General features: G+C 36.5%; 1 protein-coding gene across 2 annotated transcripts in view; it reads left to right on the top strand.

The window, feature by feature from the left end:
* NSUN6 (NOP2/Sun RNA methyltransferase 6) overlaps nucleotides 1-18,732 on the top strand; it is a 28,019-nt gene extending 9,287 nt beyond the window's left edge. The window contains exons 5-12 of one of the 2 annotated variants that reach the window (XM_074157613.1): nucleotides 401-510; nucleotides 3,007-3,160; nucleotides 4,799-4,880; nucleotides 7,320-7,439; nucleotides 10,302-10,446; nucleotides 12,973-13,121; nucleotides 14,003-14,128; nucleotides 17,089-18,732. In XM_074157613.1, the coding sequence (XP_074013714.1) occupies nucleotides 401-510; nucleotides 3,007-3,160; nucleotides 4,799-4,880; nucleotides 7,320-7,439; nucleotides 10,302-10,446; nucleotides 12,973-13,121; nucleotides 14,003-14,128; nucleotides 17,089-17,301 (1,099 nt within the window). In that variant the 3' untranslated portion in view covers nucleotides 17,302-18,732. The remainder of the gene's footprint in view (nucleotides 1-400; nucleotides 511-3,006; nucleotides 3,161-4,798; nucleotides 4,881-7,319; nucleotides 7,440-10,301; nucleotides 10,447-12,972; nucleotides 13,122-14,002; nucleotides 14,129-17,088) is intronic. The other variant, XM_074157614.1, reaches the window with a different exon arrangement.
* The last annotated feature ends 3,636 nt before the right edge of the window (nucleotides 18,733-22,368 follow it).

Genomic DNA, 22,368 nt, shown 5'->3' with positions numbered 1-22,368 from the left:
CTGTCTTCTTCACAATTCTTACTGTCAGAGTTCCTTGCACCTGGTTACATACTTATTAAAGAAGTACTTAGCAGTTGTAAAACACAAAAAAGTCACTTTACAATCATATGGCCTAGGAAGGGATAGAGGGTTATTTCTCCATCCCAGTATAATTTATTTGTATTCCTGTGTCAGGTTCATAATAGTGGTGGAATGTATCTGAATCTGCTTTATTTAGGGGACTTGTTTTCATTCTTGGCTCTTTCCTTTGCTTCCTCTGAGACTAAAATAATTTTTAAAAATGTAATACGTGATAGTTTACTATATTTTCTATTATATTGTAACAAAAACAGCATTTATGAACTAGAGTTTACTTGGTTTATTTTTTTTTTTAAAATTGAACTACGTTTTCTATTTTTAGGCAAGATTTAAAAAAACATGCATCTGAAGTAATTGTTGGAGCCCACTGTGGATATGCAGTACTTCGAGGAGCACACGTTTATGTCCCTGGAATCATATCGACCTCAAGATGTAAGAGTTCTCTAAATACACCCAGTTAACTTGTAAAGAGGAAGGAAAAAATGTCACCCCTTGATGACAATTTTCAATAATTAGTGACATTATTTTTTTTTTCTCCTATTCACAGCTGAAATTAATCTTATATAAGTTATGGTAAATATTTTTTTTAAGTTTTTCTGGCTTTTTCTTGATATTTTCACTATTTTTGCATTATACTTGTAATAAATTCTATGTAGTTATTTCTCACCTGGCCTGTTTTAAGTTCTTTTTTCCATGTGTAATTCCTAGCTGAAGTATTTTTATAGACACTATTTCCAGATATGTTATTTCTTCATGCAGTCACAAAGGCACTTGCCTTCATAATCCTCTCAGATTCTAAATTACAGATCTAAAAAAAAAAAAAAAAACTTTCTTTTTTTTAATCCATCAGTGATTCATTTGATATTGTTTGTGTATGAGATCTAGTAAAAAGTTTTCTTTTTCTATTGGTGAGAAAAATCTTCAATTGTAATGTCAGATTGTTAAGAAACAGAAATTTTTGTTTCAATGCCTGTGAGACAAGATAAAAAAATCTATATATACATGCTTAGTGTTCAGCAGCCTATTTATTTTTTATTGAAAGGTCAAATTAACTTTATGTGAAACCAGCATAATTTTGGATGATTCACCTCATTATTCTATTGTGATGAGACCTACTAATCATCATGGTTCTTATTATTAAACAAAGTGGGTGAGGAAAGCATTTATCTAGCCACTTAACTTCATTCCCTTTCAGGAAGAAACCTTCAAGAAGTTTTAAGCATGTGCTTAAGTCAAATTCATTGAACAGGAATGTTTTTCAGTCTAGGACTTGATAATGAAATGAGTATATTGCTGTAGCAGTTGTTTAAACTGCGTATTTAGACAACCTCATAAATATTCAAATCCCTCTTTGAGTCAACTAGTGATTTATAATTGTTGCATGTAATTATCCATGCAACATGAATTCAAAGAAAAGAAAAGATACTGTAGAACTTTAGGAACACTTCAGGGGAATTGCAGATAGGAAAATAAAACAAAAAGGCATGCTACCCACTTGAGGCCAAATATAATAAGGCTGTATTAAGCACAGATGGTATAACTAGGGAAAAAAAAAAGAGTATAGCAAGAACAGGCATTTAATCACTGAACTTGCAACCCAGATGAGGGTAAACTAATTATCAGGGGGCTTTGAGTTTAATTTAACTAATCAGACTCTAAGCTTTGTTTATGGAATGCCAGTATAAGATACAAGAAGCTTAAGAACTGTACACAATACTAATGCATTTTGAAAGGATGATTATCAGCAGAGAGTGAAATAAAATCCCTTATGTTTGGATACTGCAAAAAATATGCTGCAAATATGCTTGATGGAAGAGTTAAATTGCTGCAAGTTTTTGTTGAGTGAAGTTTAAGCAGGCAATAACTGTAGACTGTCACATGATGTTTTGTGTACATTGTGTAGAAGCAGCTATGCAAAAAAATAAATGTTTAGTGGCTACCCAACAAATATTATTATTTAAGAATTCCGGGGTATTTGTGAATATTCAGAAGGCCACTTGAAAATGGAAAGAAAGATTCTTAAATACAATTAAAAGAATTCTTTGGAAGTTGAACTGTCATTGATCTTACTTCTCATATCTTCTGGTTGCAACAGCCAGTCAGTCACGTCAGAAATATAATTTTTGAAAATTGCTTAGTGCTGTCAGTGGAGGCCTTTATATTTAAACATGTTTTTCAGCCAGTCAGTGCGTAGAGCTTGTTCACTGTTTTACACAATCACCTAAACCATCTCCCTTTTCCATCTATTTTTGTTCCAGCTCAGAAAGTTTAAGTCCCTAGGACTACACTTGTAGGGTTAGTTGTATATTTACATACTTTACCGATCTGGAGGGTTTTAATTGGAGAGGTAAAACTCTTTTAGAAGATTTTTGAGAACAGCGGTTGCCTTAGAGGGAAAAGAGACACACCAGAAAACTTGTTTAAATAAGAATATATAGTGACTTGTACGAAAACAGCAGTTTGAGAAACAGGAGCTATAGTTATGTTCTACCTATTGAGAGGCCATCAGAAAAATTTAGTATTATTGTCTTTGTACGGTAAGTGTGAACCAGTGTTTGATGTACTTGCGTGCTTGGAGCACACACAGAAGACTGAATCCTGAAGTGTGCTTAAAACTTATGGGTGACAATGTGGTGATAAAATAAATAAAGTGAAAATTCATCCAGCCTCTTAGGAAACAAGGCACACTGTCTGATTTGTAACCTTGTGTCTCTTAATAGCTCTAGTCATTTGGTAGCCATTGTTCAACATGTACACTTTGAAGCCTAAGAGTTAATATTTTTCTTTGATTACATTAAGAAAGTTCAAGTTTTGCTATGATATAGGAGTTGAAGTAAGTAGTCTACTGAAAATCCTGAATTGTTTAGTATCACTGCTGTCTTCTCAAGTATAATATTAATCTCAAAATTTCTGTTCTTCTTTGCACAGTTATGAAAGCTGGAGATCTGGTCTCAGTGTATTCAGATATTGAAGGGAAGTGTAAAAGAGGAGCCAAAGAATTTGAAGGAGTCAAAGTTTTCCTTGGAAATGGGATTTCAGAAATGAGTCGCAGTGAAATCTTTAATTCCAGTGGCCCATTGAAGTAAGTCTATAGTAACCGCAGTTTACACCTACAACTTTGCAAAGGGAAGGAAGAAGATGGGAAGACATTTTGAAATGTTCTTTACCCAATGTGAAACCACAAGGTGGCTTTCACTGAGACCTGTGTTGCATGATGGGAGTTTAAGTATTTTTTGGGAAGTGTTAGTTTCTGGGAGTATAATAGAATCGTGCCTCCTGCTGTCTTCTGTAACTTCACAACTAAGGTAGCAGCAATGCGATGGCAATTATGATTAAGTACTACAGTAAGGATTAGTAGAGTCAACGTTTAGTTTCATAGTGGTATCCAGATACCAGTTTACTTGAGAGGCAGGAGGAAATAAATGGGAGCCTTTTCAGAAGTTATGTTTAGTGTAGGACTTCAATAATATAAAACAAATAGAACGACAAACGTTCTCACCATGGCAAAATAGCATTTTGGTAAATTGTTCTGTACCACTTTCCCGTTTGGATGGAACCGAAATGCAGCCTTTTCGATTTCTCCATCTCCTAAGAATATTTATAGGTGCTTTTTGGTGGGTCAGGGGACAGAACATAAGGTCAAATATCTAAAAAAAATTAATAGCATTTGCCAAGGTAGTTATCTATTTCAAGATTACTTGCTTTTCTATTTTGTTGCCAAAGGATATGATTTGTTCTTCTTCTGTCATCTAAAACACATACAAAAAGCAGTGTAGAAGAGCGTGGACATCAAATTAATGAGTGAGACTTTACATCCCAAGAACAAGCTATGAAAGATCTAGTGAAAAAGTTCACATTGTCAGAGGATTTCTGATTTATTAGAGCTTAAATATAGTAGAAGTAGTGGTAGGATATGCCTGTTGAGTTGATGACATGGAATGGCAGTATGTAACACTAAATCTGGTGTCTGCAAGTTTGCTTCCTCATAGCCTTCCTTCTTCTTGTTGGACTGCGTGCATAGGCAAAATAACACTCATTCTTGTTATCTTCAGTAATCAATTGTTTTCAGGCTCAGTATTATTTTTTTCTTGGTTTTCTTTTTCTTGTCCATTTCTTTATACACTTGTCTTAATGAAATCTGTGTCAGAACTTCATCCATATTTAGAACTCTTAGGTTGCTTCTAAGTTCGAACCTTTGCTTTTCAGGCAAATCACTGTTCCTTTAAGACTTTTGAAATAGAATTTCTTTACTTGTTTGACTGAAATCTCAGACAATCTAGAAAAATGGAGAGAAGATCTAAGAAGGAAATCGTATGTCAGTGCCCTAGTGCATACCTGGCTAGCCAAAAGCAGTTATGGATTGAAATTGACATATTTTGGGGGTTTTTTTTGTGCATTTCTTTACATTATCAAGGTTTGGATTAGATCTCAGTTTGTCTTGTGTACAAAAAAGGTAAATTTGTTTTATGCAATTTTTACAGGTAGTTCCAATTTATAATGTAGTACATTTTTTGTTATGGTTTACCCAAGTTAATGATGTAATTTTAAAGAATAACAGATTACGAAATTGTAAAAGTATTTTTCTTAGTTGATTTATAAATGCTTTAATTTCTGTACAATTATTGTTTCAAGTTTCTATTAGTAAGCATGCTGATTTTAATTGAATACTGTTAAAAATTATAAATCTGAGTAGTTGAAATATTCTTTTCATGTTTTTCAGTGGGATGGGCGTAAAAATGATAGAGCCAGTCTACCTTAGTCCTTCATTTGACAATGTGCTCCCTAGTCATTTGTTTTTACAGGTATGCTTGTTATAAAAATAAAAACTCGTACTATTTGCAGAATAATGAATATCCTCCAAGCACACATTAAGACTTTATATGTTCATTGTGTATTATGGCGCCTGATTCACTCATTTGATTTAAAGAAAATAGAATGTTTAGAATGAAATCAGTATCTACACGTAGATAGTTTAATCATACTGCATCAGAGATGTGATAAGGGACTTCAAAATGGCTTACAATGGCTTTTAAGTGACTTCACTTAAAAACTTAGAAATTCTTTTTACACAGATACTTTGCATAGAACTTCTAGTTTTTGGAATCTGTGTATGAACTCTGGAATATGAGCCTCTTTCAGGCTATACCCTTCTGTAGATAATCAGGAAAATCTCCAAATATTAGGTTGTCTTCAGGTTGAAGAGAAAATTCGTATCTTTTTAGCCCTAATGAAAAAAATCCACCTCAGCAAAATAACCATGAAAAAATCTTACAGTAGCACAGCTTTCTTACCATAAATCTGCACAGCTTCCAAATAATGACAAACTTTTTTGTAGTTTTTATTGTAAAACTGAAGAATTTATGTCAAGATACCTTTTCTTTATGCATCTTTAATATTTGTGATACCTATACTCCTTTTCCCCCACAATAAAAATAATTAAAAACAGTACTCGGATATGACAACTGGCCACCTGTGCTATGTTGAAACGTAGGGTGATGAAATCATGGAACTTTCTGGTTTTCTAAGATCAGGTGAAATTCTTGATTTCAGTTTGCTGACATAAAGTAAGATAAGGTGAACACCTTGGTTAGATTTCTAAGACAATTAGTGTGCCAGCAATGGTATTCCATTTTTTTATATTTAAAGATGAAGATTTAGCAGCTGGGTTTAAAACAAAATCAAGCTGTCCAGCCTTCAAAAAAAATAAAAAGGTTATTTTAATCTTTAAAGCAAATATAAATTTTATCTCAAATAAACCCTTGTTCAGAGATATTATCTGAAATTATAAGTTATCTCCTAATTTGATTTTTATAACTATCACAGTAAGGTAAGTCCTTTATTGCAGTGAATTGTCTTAGTCATTATCTCTTTTGTCAGAAGAATCAGTCCAGCAGATGAGTTATTTTTCTGCATATATTCTGTTTGTAATTGATCTTAATATTTTAAAATCAGCATCAATGCTGTCTTCCAGTTGTGAGCAGAGGGTAGGTTATCAAGCAATATATTTTCTCATGGCCTGCAGTAAAGGAGAGGCCTTTTCTTCCCTGCTTCAGCTTTTCAGAGTACTTACTTTCAAGGAACAGAATTGTTAGAGACACAGGTTATTTAAGAGGCTGGTGCACATGGGAATTTAGAGCATATTCAACTTTTTGTCCATCAAGATCCCCAGGGCTTGCTTTTGCAAAGCTGCCTTCCAGGCAGTCAGCCCCAGCCTGTGTTGGTGTGTGGGGTGCACCAGGTTGCAGGAGTCGGCACTTCTGTTTGTTGAGCTTCATGACGTTTCTGTTTCTCCATTTCTCCAGCGTGTCAAGGTCCCTCTGAATGGAAGCACAACCTTCCAGTTTATCAACCCCTCTTTCCAGTTTCGTATCTTCTGTAAACTTGTTCAGGGTGCGCTCTGTTCAATTATCCAGGTCCCTAAGGCAGAGGTTAGACAATAGTGGCGCCAGTGCCCACCCCTGGGATACACCACTATTGACCGACCTCCAGCTGGACTTTGTGCCACTGATCACAATCCTTTGAGCCCGGCTTTTTTGACTTGAATTTGCCATGTGTGAGATGAATCATTGTTCATTTTTTTAACACTGTGGCGTGGAACTAACCAGAGACAATGTGTAGTACAGACAATTTAAAGAAGTTTTTATACCTTTGTGTTGAACCAAGTTAGAAGAGAATCTTTCTGAATATTTCCCTCTTGTGTAAGATGCAATACTATGCACAAATATTGCATATTATTTCTCTTCAGTGCATCTGTTCTGTTTATGCAATTAATAGTGCAGTTCAGTTTCTTGGTACCTTAATTCAGCAAGTTGAAACTCCTGCCTATTGATCTTACTATTTATTATTATACTACACCAGTATGTTCATATAGTAAATGTTCCAATAAACAGATCAATATAAAATATTTGTAATATACAGAGCTGCTCTGTGTTTGCGATAGTATCAGCTTATTTTATTTTGACTTCTAGCACTGTAGTCTCAAAAGTCATGAACCCTTAAACTTCAGCCATATATACTTATACATAGCTTTAAATAAAAAAGGAGCCACTGGAGACTTCTGACTTATACTGTCTCATTTGTATAATCCCAATAGTTAGTTTTCTGTTAAGGAACTGACAAGCAATATCATAGATGTATTCACTGCTGAATGAATTATTGTTTTGACGAGTTTGTCATTCCATAATACAGGGCTTGTTACAGAACATAAATTTTGACTTCTCCCATATTTGTTTTTATGATAGAACTTGCCTTCTGTGGTTGTGAGCCATACTTTAAATCCTCAACCAGGAGAGAGAATTTTGGATATGTGTGCTGCACCTGGAGGAAAAACAACCCATCTTGCAACATTAATGCATGACCAGGTAAGAAAAGGCATTGAGCGTTTCAGTCTTAGTGAAGAAGGTCTTCGCTGTTCATTGCACAGCTCGCTTCACTTAGCTGTCAGAGTGCACAGATCATTTCCAACAGTGAAAAATTAATATTTGAATATTCTGCTTACCAATATATTTTGCCATGCATTGGAGTTACTGAAATGGGCACAGACTATCAAATAGTGACCATCACATTTAAAAAACTTATTTGCTGCAAATCGACCTTTTGAAATATGTTTGATTTCAATTTTTAAATGTTACTGATTTATTTGTAATGGAAAGATTTGTAACATGCAATGCAAAGTTACATAGGAATACGCTGGATTCATGAAACCGAGAATATATGGAAATGAGGGGTTACTGCTGTGCGGCAAAAGAATGCACAACTCTATACAAAAACATAGTAAAAATTTCCTAATCTAATTAACTTTATTCTCGGTAAAAATTATCAATTATGGAGTACAAATATGATTTTAGACTGTATTTCTAGTCTGAATTTGTTGTTCTAAGGTAGGTCACAAAATCAAAAAATGTCTCATTAGAAAGTAACAATATGAGAAGAAACAAAAAATATTTAGAGAAAAACAAAGGAAAATAACACACAAGCCAAAAAGAACATGGATATAGGAATAACAATTTGCATATATCAAATTGTTATATGCAAAATGAAAGACAGAAATGCAGGTTAGTCTTTTTTAGTGGAAAGGGGAAAAATATGTATTTTCCTTTACAAAATTTATAAGGTATTATTATTTTCATTGGAATAGGGTTATTGGAATATATCAAATTATTTAGAAGTCTTGCAGTTACGTTATGCAGTACTTCAACAGTTGTCTGTGCATTAATGGGAAGGTGCAGTGAGGAATGTATCTAGAAGAGACAGGTAGTCAGTCAGTTCTGTGATGGTTTGCTTATTGAAGCATTTGGTTCTTCAGTATGGAGGGTTAGCAAACATGCATTAGACAGGCATTAGACATTTTACTAGAGAGATTTATAGAGCATCCAGTAAAGAATTTCAGTATGATAAATAATGGAAGTCTATAAAAGCATATATTTCTGTTATGTATTTATTTACATCTATATGTAAATAGATCTTTCCATCTATAGATGGAAATATAGATCTATTTATTTAGATCTTATTATTATTATTTATATTTAATAATCTAGATCTACATCTATAGATTTTTCCATCTATATATGTATGTCTTGAATAACTTTGTATAACTGTTTTTTCCCTTAGCCATTTTAGATACTTCGATTTTGCTTACTTCCAGCTGAAGTGGTAAAGATTAAGACCAGAGGTGTTGAAAATTATTTTCCTTTTCTGAGTATGTAATTTTAGTTTAAGACATGGCAAAAAATATATACTCCTTTAGTAAGTTTGCACTGCTTTTTTATTCTTAAGTTCCATTCATAAATTTTCTGTACTAAATTTCCCTAGGCAGTATATTAAATCATTGACATTTCAGAAACATTTGAATCAATCTTATATTTTTTTGTGATTTAATTGTAAAGATTAATATATTGTGTTTGGATGAGATAATTGAAATGTAAAATTGTTCTTTTAAATAGGAGCTGGGAATAGTTAAAACTTGATAATTTATTATTATCTGGACCCCGTCCAGACCACCCTTGTTTTCCAGATGTCTTTCAGGAAGTTGTTCTGGCAGTGGCTGGCATGGGCCAGATGGGGAAAGAACTGTTGTCTTCCAACTTGTTTGTTTTTCTCAGAGTCTCTCAGGAGAAGGACTTATACCCACAGTAGAGCACGTGTGCGGCAAATCCCATGTTTTAGCAACAGTCCTAACTTTCAAGCACAATCAGTTGTCAGTGTGCATGTGTTAGTGGCTGGAAAGCTGCCTGGTGGAAAAGGACCCGGGGTGCTGGTCAACAGCTGGCTGAGTATGAGCCAGCAATGTGCTCAGGTGGCCAAGGAGGCCAATAGCATCCTGGCTTCTATCAGAAATAGTGTGGCCAGTAGGACTAGGGAGGTGCTAGTCTCTGAGTACAGGATAAATCAAAACAGACACACACCACTATAGGCTAGATGAAATCTGTAAACACAAAGGAAAGAAAGTTCAACAAGGACAAGTGGAAGGTCTTGCTTCTAGGAAATCATAATCCAGGAATGCAGCACAGGCTGGGATCTACCTGGCTGGGGAGCAGCTCTGTGGAAAGGGACTTGGGGGTCCCGGTGGACAAGACGGTCAGTATGAGCGAACAGCGCCAACAGGATGCTGGGCTGCACCAACAAGGGCATCACCAGCAGAGACAAAGCAGTCATTATCCCACTCTATTCAGCACTTGTCAGGCCACACCTGGAATACTGTGTTCAGTTTTGGTCCCTGCTATTCAACAAAGATATGGACAGGCTGGAGAGGGTCCAGAGAAGGGCCACAAAGATGATCAAAGGACTGGGAAGCCTGCCGTGTGAGGAAAGGCTGAGAGAACTGGGTTTGTTCAGCCTTGAAAAAAGAAGGTTTAGGGGAGACCTTATCAACATGTTCCAGTATTTAAAGGCTGTCTACAAAGAAGATGGAGACTCCCTTTTTACAAGGAGTCGCATGGAAAAGACAAGGGGTAATGAGTACAAGTTACTCCTGGGGAGATTCCAATTGGACACAAGAAGAAAATTTTTCACAATGAGAACAATCAGCCATTGGAATAATCTCCCCAGGGAAGCAGTGAATTCCCCAACGCTGGACACTTACAAGATTCAGCTGGACAGGGTGCTGGGGCATCTTGTCTAGACTCTGCTTTTGCCAAGAAAGGCTGGACCAGATGATCCTTGAGTTCCCTTCCAACCTGGTATTCTGTGATTGAAACATCTTTTTTTTTTGTTTTTTTCCCCAGGGTGAAGTAATAGCCATGGACAAGATAGCCAAGAAGGTCACAAAAATTAAGCAGAATGCTGAATTGCTTCAGTTGAATTGCATTAAGGCATTTTGCTATGACGGAACAAAGGCACTTTCAGTTGAGAAGAGAGAGGATGAACAAGGTAAAGTAAACAATATGGATTGCAGTAGCTTTTAGAAGAAAACAGTAATCACTTTTGCACTAATAGTATTAAACCTGCCACAGGTCTACATGTCCTTGAAATATTGGCAGGTACCTAGGTTGCTTCAGCACTGTGAATGCTCTTTTATTTCTACCCTTTTGTGATTATCGGCTTCTCCATGAAGCTAATACAGAACTCAAACTGTCTGTCCTTATCACAACCTCAAAGGTTGCTCAAAGGAAACGCATTTCTTTCCCAGATAATATCAAAGGCGGAAGAAGCCTTAAAGCTTTCATGATAATGTTTAACCCCATACTCTGAATTGTTTGACTTAGTCTGAGAAAAAAATTCTTTTTGCAGAACTGCCTGCTTTTCTGCCTCAGAAACCCCATCTGTAAAATGGGGTTATTAATACCTAACTCCCAGGAGTGCTGCAAGGTTTAGTTCATTGATGTTTGTTCAGCTGTTCCGGGGAATGTTCTATAGAAGCACAGTGTATTATTTTAAGTTAATTTCATTTGCTTTTCTAAAGTGCTGTATTTATGATACTGGTTCTGTTCCCATGATGGACCAATTTAAACGGTATCTGCTGTCTTGATTATTTTTAGTTTGTTGTGCAAAGTATGCTGTTCTTTCTCTATTCTATCGCAGTCACTGGTCAGCCTAAGTAGGAATCAGGTCGCATCATTCACCTTCCTTCTCCCTATGCCTTGCAGTTATTCGTGCTTTGCAGGAATAAGGGTGCTTTCTTAATAGTCTTTCTATGGACATAAAATATGGACATATTTTATGGATGTAAAATATTGGTATGTAGCTGTCCTGGGTTGAGACACACAGGACTAACTTTTCTTCTAATACTGGGAAAATTGCACTTTTAGAAGACTCTAGTGTCTGAATTTGTGAAAGTATTTACTTTCTAGCCAGCCAGGCTCTGTGGGATTCAAGGTTTTAGTGTTTTTGAGCCTTGCCAGGGGCAGGGATGAGGAGGAGCAAGGCCTGGGCATTTGACCCAGGCTGGCCAACAGGATTATTTCATACCATGAACGGCACATCCAATATAAATTAGAGAAGTTTGCTGCGTAGCGCTCTCTCTCCCTAATGGCGGCGGGTCCAGACAACTCTTTGCCCCGGTGCCGGAACCCTGAGCCCTTCCCTTCCTCCTGAAGCCATTGTGCTCCCAGTGTCCAATACTTGCTATCCACTGCTGGGAGTGCACGGCTTCTGCTGAGAGAATGGGCTGAGTATAATTCCTGTATATCTTATATCAGTATCAGAATTAATACTGGTTCTTTAGTATTATTGCTAATTATTTAGTCTTAGTCTATTAAATCTATTTATATCTCAACCCTTGTGTTTGTGTTCCCCAATTCCCCTTTCCGGGTGGGGAGGGGTCATCGGGTGATAGAATAATTGTCTAACGCCAATAGATTGTTATGGGTTTTCTCAAACCATAACAGTAGCACTTACACAGATGAACAAGAGCTAGCTGTAAAACTGAGAGGTCATTAAGGCTTTTCTGTACATCCCTGCAAGTAAGACATGATATATTTTGAACGTTGTTGTAATGGATCAGAGGTAGATAAATCAGTAGTGCCAAAATAGACTCATTTTGTAGTGCCGGCACAAGCTAAGTAGCAGTAGTATGAAGTCACCCACTTGTTTTCCCTTGTGACCTAACTTGAGTATTTGAGGAACAGGAGAAAAGAAGGTAAAGCATACGTATGGCTCTCTTCCTCATTGGTTAATCACAGATATACGTATGGAGCCACTTTTGTCTTAGGGATGCTGAGCTGAAGAGTCTCTGTGGCATTCGGGGGATAGAAACTTTCGGGCAGTTGAGCCGGTGGGATTCAGGTGAAAGGACAGGCTCTGCATAAGAAGTTACATATTCCCTTATCTGTCCAGGTAATATTCAGAAATCAATCTTGTCTTCAAAATCCTTGTTTATTGAATTGTTCTGCTGCAGAGACAGCATGTGTCATGCATTAGAACTTGTAATATTTCATGTAATTATGAAGTGCTTTATTCTCTATAGGTATATGTGCATTGTAAGAAATAGTTATTGTATAGACAGTCCTATTATGATTATTTAAGGCAGTCTTAATGGTTAACTACAGGCTTCTCTCGGTAAAGATTTGCACCCTTGGTTCAGTTATGACATGACTGATTCAGTACGGCCGGTACAACTCTGTACCTAGCACCTCTGAACAGTCATATTTCAACATTTTTGCTTGATTACTGTTAAATTTTACTTTCAAATTATTAAATTAAGGTCAAAAAATATGATTGCCTAAAGGGATCATGTATTGTTTGAGCAAACAGAACTAAAACTCTTTAGTTTTCTGGGAGATGAAATCCATTGCCAGCAGTGCTGAGGCTTGTCTCTAGCTGAGATTACTTTGGCAGACACCATCTATAGAACATAAATGTTCTATGTCAAAGAAGCAGTAACAGTTTGTCCTTATCTATGGTGAAGTCTCAAGGAAAGAAACAGCAACATTTTACATTACTAACTGCTTTTTACAGAAGGACCTCCATTCTTACCAGAGTCATTTGATCGAATTCTTCTTGATGCTCCATGTAGTGGGATGGGACAGAGACCAAACATGGCTTATTCCTCGACTTTAAGGGAAGTCACCTCTTACCAGCCACTACAGCGCAAGCTTTTCACTGTGGTATGTATTAATCATTGAGCGGGTAAGCTAAATTCAACATAAATTTTCCCTATCTTTTCGGAAGTTAAGTAAAGAACATAGTCTTAACGATTCAGTTAACCTTTCAGCTCCACCATAGCTGTTGCTAGGTGAAGTCAATTTACTGGAGCATGGGAAAAGTACATATAAGCCATAGTAAAGAAAAAACTTTTTTTATTCCTTCAGTTTTATCGGCTTGAATTTATAGTAATTGCAAGGTTTTAAGTCATGGAGCAGGTTAAAGTCTCTTCGCAGCAGCAGCATGGGCTCTTGTAAGTTCAGTGCATAGAACTCCCGTGCAGTGGTGCTGTGTGGTGTATGAGAATGGAGTACAAAGCCAGGAGGCCATATTACAACTTCTCATGCTAGTAGGGCTGTGCTTGGGGTGATGCTGAAAGATAAGATTTCATTAAACTTGTCTAAATCCGATTTATATTTATTCAAAGGGAACTTGAATTGCTTGAAAAAGCAGCGTGCCAAATATATGGAAATGGTTATGTGGACATCTAATATCACTGATAAAAATATTGTGTATCCATGGTTGGCAGCAGGTGATGAAAAACAGAACTAATCTGTCTGGGATATGCAGAGCTGTCCAAATAACACATCTTACCAAGTGAATCATCTCAATGGCATTAATAAACTGCATGAGCTATACTGCTGATTTGGGAAGAACCTTCCTAATCCATGCGATCCTTTACTGTATTCCCTGAGAAGTATCGTAACGCTTATCTTAGACAGAAAGATTTGAGTTTGATTAAGTGCTAACTTTTAATATTGTAGCTTAATGGATTCTTGGTGAATGTTGCTTCAAGTTTTTACATTTAAAAATAAGCTGAACTATTGTTTATGTCTCCCTGCAGGCAGTGAAATTGCTGAAGCCAGGAGGTGTTTTAGTATATAGTACGTGTACGATTACACTCTCTGAAAATGAGGAGCAAGTTGCTTGGGCCCTGAAAACTTTTCCATGCCTCCAGCTTCAGCCACAGGTTAATATTTTCAGGGTACTTCACACAACCCAAGGAGCTTGTTTTGGTACTGCAAAGTTACATGCTGTATTTTGCTATCAATAAATCTCTTTTTCACTGCAGACAATTTTAACTACTGTGGATAGAAATATCACAAGGATTTCTGAGGCTCTTTTAAATCTGTTTTTGTGTTTAATTGAGCTTCATTTAGGGAACGTTAAGTAGTTTCCCACTGTGTACTGGGGTTGTTTTGATTTGTACAACAGTCATTTAAAACAACATGGACAAAAGATAGTTCAAACAGGTTAAAATTTCTTTTTCAACTCTTCTTTAACGCATATATCTTATGCTCTGGTTTTGCACGTTCACAGGAGAGGTGAAAATTTTTATTACTGAAGTAGTGAAGACTTGCATAAAGGATGGGAGATAAATGGAAAGAACCTTGTGTTTTGAGGAAGGAGGATTTTACATGTATGGGAGCTGTTTTTGCGTTATTTTAAGGAATGAAGGAATGAATTTATTTCAGGCTCAGTTTCCCAAGAACATACCTTGTCTTTTTTGGCATCAGTGCCTACCATTAAGATGCCTGGGAGGAGGTAATATATAGGGAGATAATAGATATTTTTTTTTTTATGTATACTGCATACATTTCAAAAATATCTGCATGATATTTCACCTTGATTCGTACCTTGAGAGAATTTATATCAGACCACATGCATCTCTCTCCCTCTTTGTTGATGTGATGAGTTGGGTGGGTTACTTGTTTATCATCATGGCTTTGAGGAAAAGTCTAAACTCTGGTACCTGTTTAGCTTGCTTACACATTCTGTGATGACTAGTATCTGTCTTAAGGAGTTTAGATGCATCTTCTAACTGAAATAAAAAAATACATACAATAGGTGTACAATGAGAAATTATAGGAAGGCTGGTAAAGATTTAACAGAACTGAAGCTTTTCTTAAAAGATTTGTATGTCAGGGTTCTTCTGCCTGCTTTCCTCACCACCCATTTACTAGGAATTTATCATTCCAACTCTTTCAACTGAGGTTATACATTTTACCTAACAGCATAAATATTGTCCTTGATAGAATGAGAAAGCAGAACACAAGCCCCATTAACTCAAATGCACGATTAATTCTGGTTTAATGGACTTCCTCTCGCCAGTAATACAGTCTTCAATAAAGTACTAGTTTTCATACACAAATGCTACATGTGTGTGTAAAAAGCTTTAAGTGTATAGTGTATTTTAAATGAGATGACTGAATTGTTTATCCACAGATGGTTTATAGTATCTTACAAGCAGTTCCCCAGTAGTGTAAGATAAGGTGATCTTTTCCAATGAACAGGAGTCTGGAGTCTAGGCTCAACTTACCTCGTGCTCCTGTATGTATTTCCCATATTCTTTAGTCTCTCAACGGACACCCGCTTTATACTCAGTCCTCCGTTTCCCACTTCCTCACTTTGGCAACAGGTCCTGGAATTATGCTGGGTAAGGAAAAAACAGGAGATGGAGCCATAAGTGTTGATCTCGTTAGATGGAGGTTACTGCATGGCAGCTGATCCTTTGCCTGTGCCGACTTATTTCCTCATAGAGTTGTACACAGGAGGTACTGGATATATCAGCTTAAATACATAACTTAACTGGAAGGAAAAAGGAAAACGTAGAGGAAAAGATTGGTCTGTCTTTCAGCAAGTCAGCTGACCCTGTGTAATACTGTTTTCCCTGGACTTTTACCTTTCCACCCTCCCATTACATTACTCCAAGTTGCTATCCTTGTCTACCTTTCTGTGTTATTTTTTTCTCAAATTTCAATGGACACCTCTTTTTGTCTCTTAACTGGAAAACACTGAAATCCTGCTGAGGGAAAGGAAGAGAAAGAATCAGGCTGCAGCCTCTTGGCTTCCCAGCTTTACAGCACACAGTACATGGTTAAGCAACTAACTTGCATCATGTGCTGACTGGGTGAGCTCACGTTTTAGCAAAGTGTGATGGCTCAAAAAATGCTCTGCTGTCAGCTGCATTATAGACTATACTGGACTGGATTGACAAAGGAGATCTATTTTTGATATCGCAATGCCAGCTTTTGCACATTTTATGCTGTCTCCCCACTGAATGCATTGAAAGAACAATCTAGCTAAGAATTAGATTTTTTCCAGGAGCCAATATATTAAATAAAAAACAGTCAAGGCTGCTCACAAGAAATGCTGAGAAAGAGGCTGTGATTTTAAGCCCTTCTCTCCAGGATTTTGATGCCAAATGTCATCTCCTGGATTCAGATACTTGAGCTGTTCCTTTCTTTCTCTGCCTCATATACACACACACGTAACAGTCACCCCATTTACCTGTTAGTCCTTTACATGACATAGGAAATCCGAAGGTCGGATTTTTCTGCTGCATCATCTTCCGAAATGATGCCTCTTCAGGCAGTAAAGTATTCTGGATTTGGGCTTTCAATCTCTCCATTTGAAGTTTTTAATGTGAGGAATCCGGGTATTTCTACTACTGTTACTGGAATCACTATTTTTGCCCTAACTCGTAGCTGTTAGTCAGTACACGGAAGAGCTGCATAATTTAAAAGTGAAAAACCTAAAGCCTTTAGAACTTCTTACTGTCTGCTGGGAACAGCTTTCTTGTGATATTTCAGTCCTTTGCGTAATGAATTGATTTAGACCTGTGTACCTGACCTCAGTAAGTGCTCCGAGCTAAAGTGGGTTAGGCACACCACCACCTCCTTAAAGTGCTTCGGACCTTGTATTTATGCTTTTATACATATTGGCCAGATGAAGGCAAGAAAAGAAGGGCTGTATTACTTCTAAGCCCTCCCCTGGTGTGAATGATATAAACCTAGCTTTGTTTAATGATATAAATGATATAATGATAGAAACCACCGTAACATATAGGCACAGGCATTAGGCACTGCATATACTCAGAACTTTACTCCTTTTTTTTTTTTTTTTTTTTTTGCTTTCTGTCTCAAAAAGGAACCTCATATCGGAGGAGAAGGCATGAGGGGAGCTGGACTGTCGGATGATCAGTTGAAGCTGCTGCAGAGATTCGATCCAGGTGCTGTGACATTGCAAGGAATGGATATTAATTCTTTGCAAGATTCCAGGGAAGATGATCTGATTTCACTGGCAAATAAGGACTGTATAGGATTTTTTATTGCAAAATTTATTAAATTGACCAGTAAATAAGCATGAAGGAATGTACCCTGAAAAAAAAAAACCCCACTTCTGTGAATCTAAGAACAGTTCAGATGTGAAGTGTGTTTCTTACAGCTGCGAGGTTGTTGCCAAGCCAACGGGCTGACAGCAGGGTTGCTATGGCAGCAATAAAATCTGCCAGCAGTTCTGCTGGGAAAGAGCCACAGGTTGCAGGAAAAAAGAAAAAAAAAAAAGTCACGGCTGGAGGAAGGGTAGTATCATTTTTAAGTCTCCATTTGCTTTTGCGTCTGCAGCAGGTCAGCGCATGAATGGCAAGTGCGTACCCTCACGCTGCTGGCTGGTCTCCCTTCCCTCCTGTGGCAGGCGTAGGAACAGGGTTCCTCTGGGAGGGGAAGTAAGCTACTTTATGAAGTGCAAACATAAAATAGATGGGAACTACTGTGAATTTTGGAAAAGGTAGCTCCTACGGAGGTTTACCAACAGTTGATGCTTCACAAAACGCTGTAAGGTTTTACAAAGAACTGGTTTATAAATGGATACTTAGAACCTCATTTCTCTTTTATTTTAATACAAGCAAGATTCTCTGTACACATAGTATATACACAAAATACGATTAGGCTTTGTAGCATGTCTTTTATAGCAGCATGAATATATTAAACCATCTCACTCTGGGAATGTAAATAAATATTGTTTCAACATCAAACTTCCCATGCATAACTGTATTGGTTCTGAAGTAGCCTATTAGACTGGCTGACAAGTGACAATTTTAAAATCAAACATTTGCAACAGAAGGGGCTACAGTTGTGATTAATATATCAAAAGACAGAAAACAATGCATAATACCAGCTGAAATGTTGCAAATCACCTTTCAAACAACTAAGAATATTAACTCTTTATTGGTTAGAAAGCATCACCAGCTATAAAATCATAATAAAAATTGAAACTGGGGAAGCATGCTAATGAGAACTGACTTAATACACTGCTCAAAGTTTTAATAATCTAAATTTTTATATTTGAAATGTATTTTTGATGTATTTGAAAATTCTGCCTCAGTTCCAGAGGTGTTCTCCATTTGAACAGTATTCTTTTTACTCAGTACTGCTGGAACTGACAATAGCACTGAAATTAGAGGGAAAAGGTAAGTACAATTCAAAACCATAAACTGATACCTGTGTTTGGTTTTTCCTCTCACTCATCAATTTCCAGTTTTTAAAAGCATTATCTGAAAAAATGTCTGTCTTCTCACACATAACTATTAGGTTGGTTTAAAAAGAGCAACACTCCTTCTATAATTTATTTTTATACTGTCAGAAGTGCTTTTGCATTTGCTCGAACTCAAAACAATTTATACAACTCTGTTTCTCAGTAGTCTGGTTGTTTAATTCTATTTGCTATAAATGTTTCGATACATTATGTTTTCTACTGTTCTTAAATAAAACAAATACGTCCTTTTTTTCTGTCAAGGTTGACTAGTCCATCGGCTGTAGGGCCTATCCTAGCAGGATAGGAAGGTGGAATTCTTGTCTACTTTCGTTGGTCACTCCTTGCCATTAACCACAACAAGTCTAAAGAAGATTTAAAGTTTCATCGGTAGTAGCTGAGATGTCCTATTTAGACCCGTGATAGCTCATACTATAAATTACAGTCTTCATAGTCTAAATATGGCTAAAATAATTATTTGGTAACAAAAGGGATTCGTCTTTTGTCGTAAGTACATGTTGAAATCTTTAACTCAATGCTAGTAAAAAAAAGCATTTTCTTTTTGCAGAATATATAAATTCTGTAAACATTACTCAGCAAACATAGATTATATAGTGAAATTTGCGTATGCATAGAAAATAAGGAACCTTGCCTCCAGTTTCAGTAACAGGATTTGTGTGATGCTGAATTTGAAAGAATTAAGATTGCTGAATTTTTAGTGGAAGATTTGTTGAGACTTTTCCAGATTTCTTTAGTTTTGAATGATAAACAGGCCTTTCAAGAAGGTGATCTCGCTTGATCTGATATGAGAAGTTTTGGGGGGCATTGGGGGGGAGAGAAATAGTAACTGACTTGCGTTTGATTCCAGTGTAATTGCAGACCAGACTTAACCTGAAAAAAATTACTCATACCTGAACTTTAACTACTAGAGCTGTTTCTGCAGAAGTCAACTGCCTGACTTAAGAGAACGCTCAGCACATTAAAGGGATAAGCCTCATCAGCTGTTTCCCCGTGGCTCCTCTCTCTGTTGGGAACTGGGGAGGCAATTAGAACAGAAACTCAATTAAGATGCTCCAAATCATCCCTTGAAGGAGCCAGTGTCCTTTCTTTGGCTACAGGCTTGGCTAAATCAGGTGACTAAAGTTGGATGGATGCCCTTCTTTTTTTTTTTTTCTTTTCCAATCTTACTGTGACTTTAACGAGAAGTGCAGGAATACTTTGTCATTGTCACGACTTTTATGTATGGAGTATATATATTTTTAATACATAATAGTATTACTTTCCTGATAAGAGTGCTTTACACTCTGAATAATTACGCTTCAGTGTTTGGTGCTGAAGCACAATTGAATATATTTTTATATATATAATATATGCGATATTTATATATTAAATTGAAAAAAGTTATTGTCATTGTAATGAAAGATTAACCCTACAAAAGAGATAGATTAGGCATGCAGTCAGATCCTGTCTTTAAGAAAGTCTGAAAAGTAGTTCTTGCTATTTGCAGAAATAGTGATTAGTAATAGTGCCAAATCTAGGTATTTATCTTGGTCAATATAAAGATATTAAAATAGGCAGCCTGGTATAGTATGAAATTATTATACAGCTTTCAGTGTCATGGAGTCCACCAGTTTTTAGATCACAGGATTCTATATGCTTATTAAAGAAAAGGGAATGTTTTAGTAAGAAAGAGGCTGGTGATCAACAAGAAATTACTTTGGAGTGGGTAGTTTAAAATCTAAAGAACCTTCTTTTTATGTTTAATTGTTAACTAAAAAATTTATGAAAAAATCCCAATTTTGTACTGCTAGAATTCATTGCAGAGTAGGTGTGCATGATAGGTAAAAGGGGTAAGAATAAAGTAAGAAAAGAGAACACAAATGAGTTAGAAGAACCAGCTTAATCGCTATTATATCTGATATGAATCTTTTTTGGGGCTGCGTAGGAACACATCTCTAGGGTGGTAAGTTATAAAAAGAAACTGTAAAACTACTGTAAGCTCATATGTAACAGTCTGTTATATAAAAGTGGGGAAATAAATTATAGACAAATTGCCAAGCTATAAATTTGATTGATTAAAAACATTCACGCTAAAAATGGCATCCACGTATTTTACAGATGATAGAACTAAAATTTTCATGAAAGATCTGCAATAAAGCAATAAATATAAGTAAATGTACACTAGAAATGTTATATTACACTCTGAAAAATAATTTCTCTGTTCTTCCTCTAGACTATGTAATAAAGTTTTTTGCAACGTGCTTTATTTTCGTGGAGGGAATAGAATTAAAGTCAAAAGCATTTGGGAAATAGCTTTCAGCCTGATGTGTTAAAGCAGTCAGAGGTCAAATGTAACCACAGCCCCAAATCAATCTGTAGTGACTAACACACGCGGGAGGTGGTTTACACTAACCCTTGTACTTTGCACAGACACCGACTGAAAGCAATCAGAGCACTCACTGCATTCCCGCTAAGGGAATGATAATGCACCATATTAAAACCTCTGCAGTCCTCACAGAAAGTGACTATGACTTTACAAACCAACAACGGAGCTTAAAAATGATAATTACTAACAAAAATCACAAAAGACAGTAAGTACTAAGGGGCAGGGTATTAGACCCGGGCAGGACCTGCATGTATAGGATGAGCAACCAGATATGCAGAGAGAAGTGGAAATAAGTCTTTACTTTTAGTCCAGGTTTGATGAGTGGGATTTCATTTCCTTATCCTCCGCTTGTAGCAAGGGCTATAGCTGAAGAGTTTACAGATTTCTGAGAAAATAGGTATTCCACTCAAGCTCATCATCGCTTTAAAACCGGTCTTCATTAATTAGGGGCAAATCCTCAGGAGATACTATCTATTTAATTTTACACCTTGAGAAGCAAATATTGTAGAACTCTTCTCAAATTCTGAACTCTTGATGCCAGACACGATGAATTCATGAGTATTCTAGGAGAGGGTTTAACGGATCTGTAAATTCTTTGATTTCTAGGCATTAATTTATAGATTGATTTTAAAATATTTTTTTTTCATCTTTTAACTCCTACTGATGCTGCCTTTGAGCACAGACCTGTTTGCTTATTTATCCTCACTGGCCTGTCCCTTAACAGGTCTGGAGGCTGTTACTCTCACCTCCTTCCAGCCCCTCCTTGAGAATTCTTTCTTCCGTGATATATGAGAGAGTGTGTGTGTGTGTGTGTGTGTGTGTGTGTGTGTGTGTGTGTGTGTGTGTGTGTGTGTGTCACAAAACAACTGATAAAAGACAGACTGGGGCTGCTGAACAGCACTGATGTGTATTCATTTGAAAAGACAAAAATAAGGTTAACATCTAACATATATACATGTAAATGTTAAAATGCTTCCCACTGCTTCCATATACTGAAATTCTTTAGAAAAATATAAAGTGAGAGATGACAAGACCTATGTATCACAACGATTTTATCTTCCTTTCCTTCTATCTCACTGGTTTTATCATCTTTTTAGCTCATTTGAATAGAAATTTTACAGGTTGTTTAGTACCACACGTACATAAGACGACTCTGGAGCTCACTGGGACCTCTGCCATTCCTCAGGTTCAACGCTCCCGAAACCAGATACAGGAATATGAACGCCTTAGTAGCCTATTGCAAACAATAACATTAAACTTTCTGTTGGCAAAATTTTGCAAAGACATTTCTTCACATTTCTTCTTTGATATGTCCTCCAGTTTGGAGTATTTTTAAAGCTTCTTACTGAAATAATTCTGTTAAAGTGCTTTTCAAAGTCGTGCTCAGCAGGCAGGTGGGATTGTGCAACGTGTAGTACAAGCTCACATTACAAATTATTTGTCACTCTTAAAACAGTAACTGAAGGAAAGTCTCTTAATGAGGCTAATAACCTACTGAGTGAGTCTGTCTA

The sequence above is a fragment of the Numenius arquata genome, chromosome 12, assembly GCF_964106895.1.
Source record: "Numenius arquata chromosome 12, bNumArq3.hap1.1, whole genome shotgun sequence".
In the NCBI taxonomy this organism is placed as follows: Eukaryota; Metazoa; Chordata; class Aves; order Charadriiformes; family Scolopacidae; genus Numenius; species Numenius arquata.
This window is presented reverse-complemented; position numbering and strand designations above follow the sequence as displayed.